The 6,125-nt window shown below is 40.3% G+C and overlaps 1 protein-coding gene across 1 annotated transcript; it reads left to right on the top strand.

The window, feature by feature from the left end:
• The first annotated feature begins 245 nt into the window (after positions 1-245).
• Positions 246-4,282, top strand: LOC140928608 (uncharacterized). The gene is made up of 2 exons (XM_073378382.1): positions 246-579; positions 3,859-4,282. Exons 1-2 carry the CDS (start codon positions 283-285, stop codon positions 4,087-4,089), a joined length of 528 nt encoding a protein of 175 aa, XP_073234483.1. The 5' UTR covers positions 246-282; the 3' UTR covers positions 4,090-4,282.
• Positions 4,283-6,125: the final 1,843 nt, after the last annotated feature.

Raw genomic sequence — 6,125 nt, 5'->3', positions numbered from 1 at the left:
GACGAGGCCTCGCACAAATAATAATTATTGATTAAGAAGTGATTCCGAGACGTTAATCTACAAATGAAAACTGTTTCTTTCTTCGACCTCTCACTTCTTGGCATTTTTAAGCAAGGTATCAGTAAGGCTCACTCACACAAGGCCTCTTCAGTGCAAAAAGCCTAGACGAAAAAACCCCTGTAGAATAAAGCGATTTAGCATGAAGAGTCAATTATGGTAATTGGTAAATATCATTGCATTGTTTGATATTTCTGTGTCTATCTACTGCAGTTTTGATCCGCCATGTCCATCACGTTGTACGTGAAGAAAGGTTCACCAGGGTGCACGTTTACACAGTCAGAACCGAATCTTCAGGACAAAGACGGGAACAAATTCACAATAGCCGATGTTACAGCAGGAAACTGGATCTTCTACACTCTCAAAGACTACAACAAGGACAAAGGGCCACATAGTTACAAGAGAGTAATGGGTGTTGAAAAACACGTAAACATAAAAGATGTTAATGGCTCCGTGTTCCTGGTAAACCCCGTCGACGAACTCATTTTGTTTGAACACTTTGGCTATGGTGGAAAGAGCAAGGTACTACGAATATAATTAATGAACTTATTCAGTAATAACTGGGGAAACCTATGTTCTCTTTGTTCTGCTTTACTGTTTATACTAAAAACAACGCAAATAAATCAAAGGCCTATGAGACACCAAAGATTTGTTTTGACTTCAGATTCAGCTGAAGCCGGTTAGGGTAGAGATTACAATGGCTTTTGATTTGAACAGGCTTTGTTTTGTGAACTCTGGTCTGGAATCATTATTTTCAAAAGAAACTACTTTTCTCGTAAAAAAATTATCTTGCAATTCAATAATCTGCTCAGAGAGGTACATTTATGAGATAAGTTAATTTTAACATGCTTATTTTAGTTCAGTCAATTTTTAATATCAATATGTGTTTGCAAACAAAAGCCTTATCGGCCTAGCTGAAATCATGTATCAGATACTTTTAGCTACACAAATTCAGGGTTTTAGTTCGGTTTAGGTCAAATCTTGAAATTTCAAAATTCTGCATGCAGAATCTTGAAATTCTGCATGCCAAACTATTGTAATTTCAAAATTTGGTAACTTACCAGAAATTGACTCACCGTGATAACCCTGGGGGGGGTGGGCTACTCGACTAATATTTGGGTATAGGTGAGCCGCTGAGGGTTTGACCCTGTTTAGGACAAAAAATTCCTAAAATATATACCCTGTTTAGGACAACATTGTTTAGTACCCTGTTTGCACTAAGACGAAATCGATCGCGCATGAAACACCCTGTTTATAATTAGAACAGACTCGCACAAATCATGCACACTGTTTAGGACAGACTTACGCGTAATTGTATACCCTACTTAAAACAGTCGTGCGAAATTATATACCTTGTCTAGGGCAGAGAGGACGAAAACCATACCCTGTCCAGCGGCACATCCCCGTAGAGGACATATTAGGGAGTACCCCTCCTTCCCCCCCCCCCCCCCCCTTCCTTGGGGGTGATAACACACGGTTAATAACTCACCACGTTGGCGTAAAATCCCAGGGCTTTCTTAGAAGCGGGCGGCAAACTTCGAACTAAAACGTTTGCCATTACCCCTCCCACCACCTCGGAACAGATGTAGCAGCTATTTGGAAGAGAAGTCACCAATGGCGCGATTCCCTGACCCCAAACAATACTAAAACAATAGAAAGAATGACATGTCATTGTTTTCTGCGACCAATTAGGAGAGACCTTACGAGCAGCTGCTACACTACTCGGAAACGAGCAAAAATTTTCACGACTGACATATCGGCGAATTAATAAAGTGAATTCCCCGGGGGTGTTACTCACCAATGTTTTAAACGGGAATACTCCACTGCTCAGAGAAGTAACATTTTTTTCGTTGTATTGGTAATATGCGAAATCTCCTCGATTTGAAGAAACTAGGCGCGTAAGGTGGCCCCGGTTAATTTTTCAGCATGCGCGCAAGGCGTTCTTGGGAAATTCTGGAAACACGTCGTTGACTAGGCTCGATTTCCGCCGTCTCCTGGGTCCGGTCTGGGGATGATTGCGGGCTCATTTTCCCGAACAGCGGCTAGTAAGCTAGCCTCTCACGCTGGCGTTTTTAGGGAAGCTTGTCCTTCTTGTGGGGAGGGATGAAAGAGCTCCCCTAAAAATGCCTGCGTGGGAGGCTACTGGTAATCGAGCCTAGCCGTTGACCAGTCAACATTAGATTAGAACCTCCCCTCTTAACTACACTTACGTAAATTCCGAAAGTCTCTACTCTTTCTACCCTTCTAGTCTTTTTCTATGGGTTGATTTCCACTGTCGCGTAATTTTTGCGTGCGTAAATTTTACGTTCGCAAATAAGATAAAGGCCACGCATGAACGGTCGCTCGTAAGCGTAAAAGTTAAACCTCGCTCAACTTCACGTTTAATCTCAACACTTTGGGTCGGATATTTAAACGAAGTCTAACTTAGACTGCGGTTTAGGAAATCTTTGGACTTTTAAATCTCGTCCATAGTGGCTTATTTTAAGAAGACAAATGCTTTTCTAATCTACGCCATATGCTTTCATGAAACTGTTCACGATAAATCGTATTTATATAAAAGCGTTCGGCAACTGAAAATGGTTTAAAACGGCGGTTTTGTTAAACACTGGCTAAACTCCGTTTAAATAACTGGCCCCTTATATATCTTGTCTTATTTTTTGTTTACGTGATTAAAATGTACGTGCGTTCCCCTGGTTAACGCGTACTTAGCCAAAAACGTGTCAGTGGAAATCAACTTTAAGTCTAAGTCCCCTCGATTATTTTTTTGGGAAGTGAAAAGTGAAATTGACTGTGGCATTAGCGCGATCTGAACCCGCGGTCTTAGGGCCTGTTTACATGGAGGTGGGAGACCCCAGGTAGGTGACGTAACCCGTTTAGGAGGGGGTAACCCGCCTGTCCATATAATCTCTCATTTTAATTTGATCACTTTTACATGTTAGGTGGGGTAACCCGCCACATGTTACCTCACCTACCTGGGGTCCCCCACTTTCATGTAAACAGGCCCTTAGAAACCGAACTCTATCACCTATACCACTACACCACAGTGGATTCATCAGAAAATGAGGCGTTCGTTTTACATTATTTATAGTGACAAACCTATAAGTAAATTAAAGTTAACCACTTAGAGTCAGTGCTTAGCCCTAATCACTATAACTTTTTCCGCGAAGTTTTCAGAAAATGTCATAACCATAGAAATAGAGTTCTAAAGTGATGACGTCATAAAAATAAAATTTGGGAATTTATAGGATTTGTCAAGATATTCAGAAAGAACAATGTCCAAAACACCTACTCGCCAAATATTAGCATTTCGAGGCAAATTGTCTCTTAGATATTGGCCCAGTTACGCTTTGATGACTCCATACAAATCCTTCTAAATGTGACTTGGGTCTAAAAGTTTAGACCCTTTGGGGCGGCACAACATCATCATCATCATCTTTTTTTATTTAAACAACTTGGGTTTTAAAGCTAATATAGCTTATGGGGCACATACCTATAAACTGCAGCTATAAAGTAAATATAAGGAAGCACCCCACGCCGGGTAAAATTCCTACCCTTTCAAATACCTAAAGCCTAAAAAGGGTACATCATTCGGGCAGAGCCTCCCCCTCATAGGTCATTATAGGGAGTACCCCCTGGAGGTGAATTCCAGCTTGGTTAGTTAGTATTTTTTATTTATTTTCATTTTTTTCAATTTCTACCCGTGTTGCATTTAAAAGAAGTCTAATGCTGATCCAAATCTCACGATCATCTTTACTGACATAATCTTACTGTTATCTTTTTATTATTATCATTTTCTTGTAGCGGTTTGGAGCCAAACAGAAAGATCTGACCGACTCATTTCCCCCAGAAGGACAGGGAAAGTCAAACGTCTCCTCTGCTATCTTGTTGTCTAAGGACCGGTCCGTAGTTTTGTTCAACGGAACCGATTTTGCAGGCAACAAGCAATATACTATGCAACCAGGAGAGTGGTGTGAAAAGTTAAACGTCCCGGGCGGTTTGAACGACAATTGTCTGAGCTTCAAATTTATCTAAAGGCGTAAGAGTTGAAAACCCCAACCTGCCCGGCCAGCCACAGTCCATTTTGCTCGAGTTTTCATTTAGTCTCGAAGTTATGTAGTTTTGATTGAGAAGCCGATTGTAATTAGTACACTTTAGGATTCTAAGAGTTCTAAAATGTTGTCAAAACCAGAGGGAAGAATTGAATAAATGAAGATTGTTTCCTTTATTCAGCATTTTGTCTTTGTAAACTTTAACTTAATTGTACGGGAAACTGGCTGTGACATTCAAATGGGACTCTCTCTTTCGATGAAAATTTGCGCGCAAAGAAAGGCGGGAAGGAGAAAAAGGGTGAGCACCTCTCTTGTTTCTCTTTCCCGTGGTCCATTGCGATTCGTCACCAGTCACTGGCGTTGCACGTTCGCCTCTATGTGGAAAAAATACGAAGCACCTGAGAAGGAGGAAGATCTCAGCCCATCATTTAGTACTAGACCGGAGGGATAAGAATCAATATCCTGTGGCTGAATTTTATCCTTCTTTATTTTCTTTAGTTACAAAATCATGCAATACCCCCCCCCCCACCCCCTGCCCCCACCAAAAAAAAAAGAGGCAGAAGAAAATTTCAACCAAAGATAAATTGAACAAAAACAAATACATTTGTCAACCTCCATTCTCTACGTCATATATGAGCTTTCTGAAATATCATGCTGACAAAAAAGGAGAGTCCGACTGGTGTCACGGACTATTTCATAAAAGTGCTTCAGGAAAAGCTTCACAAGTCTGACAAGAGAGCGGGAGAAATTCTCTTCAATCACTTCGTGGTGCATGCTGTTTTTCTAAAAAGAGGGAGGGCTGGAGGGGAGAAAAGGAGAAGATGCCACACCTGGCCACACGAGGAGGTGTGTTACCATTTTCCTGGTACATTTTGCCAACGTCTTAATTTTCAAATAATGAAGAAAAATGATAAGAAGCGAGAAGCTACATCTATTTTTTACCAATAACGTGAAACTGACATTTCTTGGGTGTTTTAAATAAAAAATTGAAAGCAACAATCAATCAATCAACTTCGAGATGCCAGTAGGTTAAAGGGGCTATGTCAGCTGGAGAGCATGCGCTCTGAGGTTATGCAAATTACTTTCAACTGTCAAAATTCTATTGTTTTTAACGCGTGACTTTCTTCATGTGCGCTCTGAGGTTATGCAAATTACTTACAACTGTCAAAATTCTATTGTTTTTAACGCGTGACTTTCTCCATGTTCTCTGTCACGTACAAGGCTCCGTATTTAGAGAGGTTAACAAGCGAAATGGGTTTAGATATATAAGGGATATTTCGATAGAATTTACGGAACGTTTCTTCTCTAGTTATGCTAGATCAAGAATAAAATTGTGACGACAATTTTACTTGTAGTTTTGGAGTAAAAACGCATGCCATTCATAAAATAATGCGCAAACAAAAATTCAACAACATATTGTCTTATTCAACAAAATAAATCGAAGTTGTATTTTACAAACGAGCTACAAAAGACGCTAGACCGAAGATAAAGACCAAGACTGTTTCAAATCATTAACAATTAGACTTGTCTGTCGCTAGTGATTTTATAATTTAGATGCTGATAGAACAAGAGACATCAAGTCTTTGTTTTGATCTTAGGGAAACATACATTATCGCGCAAAATTGTTCGATCGTACCGAATCACTGCGACGTCGAGAAAAACAGAACCGAGCATCATTGGTATACTACTCCACTATAAGCAGTCCGTTGATAAAAAGGGAAAGTAAACTCTGCTATTTTCCAAAAATATCCTCGAACACAAACAGTTCAAAAACATGGCATTTACAGGATCTAACTCGTGCTAAGGTGCCTCTCTAAGTCCGTTGAGAACAATCTAGACGAGCAAACGGTCGTGTTTATCTTTGCCGTGAATCCAGATAAATACAAGAAGGAATCTAGCCGAATTTTATAATGTTTCCTTCGCCAGGAGTTTAGTTTGGTCACGAAACTCATGGCCTGATGCTCTTGTAATCGTTTACCAAAAACGGCCGCCGCCAACTCGATAGCCGCTTCATTATAT

The sequence above is a fragment of the Porites lutea genome, chromosome 2, assembly GCF_958299795.1.
Source record: "Porites lutea chromosome 2, jaPorLute2.1, whole genome shotgun sequence".
NCBI classification, from domain to species: domain Eukaryota; kingdom Metazoa; phylum Cnidaria; class Anthozoa; order Scleractinia; family Poritidae; genus Porites; species Porites lutea.
Note: the sequence above shows the minus strand (reverse complement) of the source record. Positions and strands in the feature narration are given on the sequence as shown.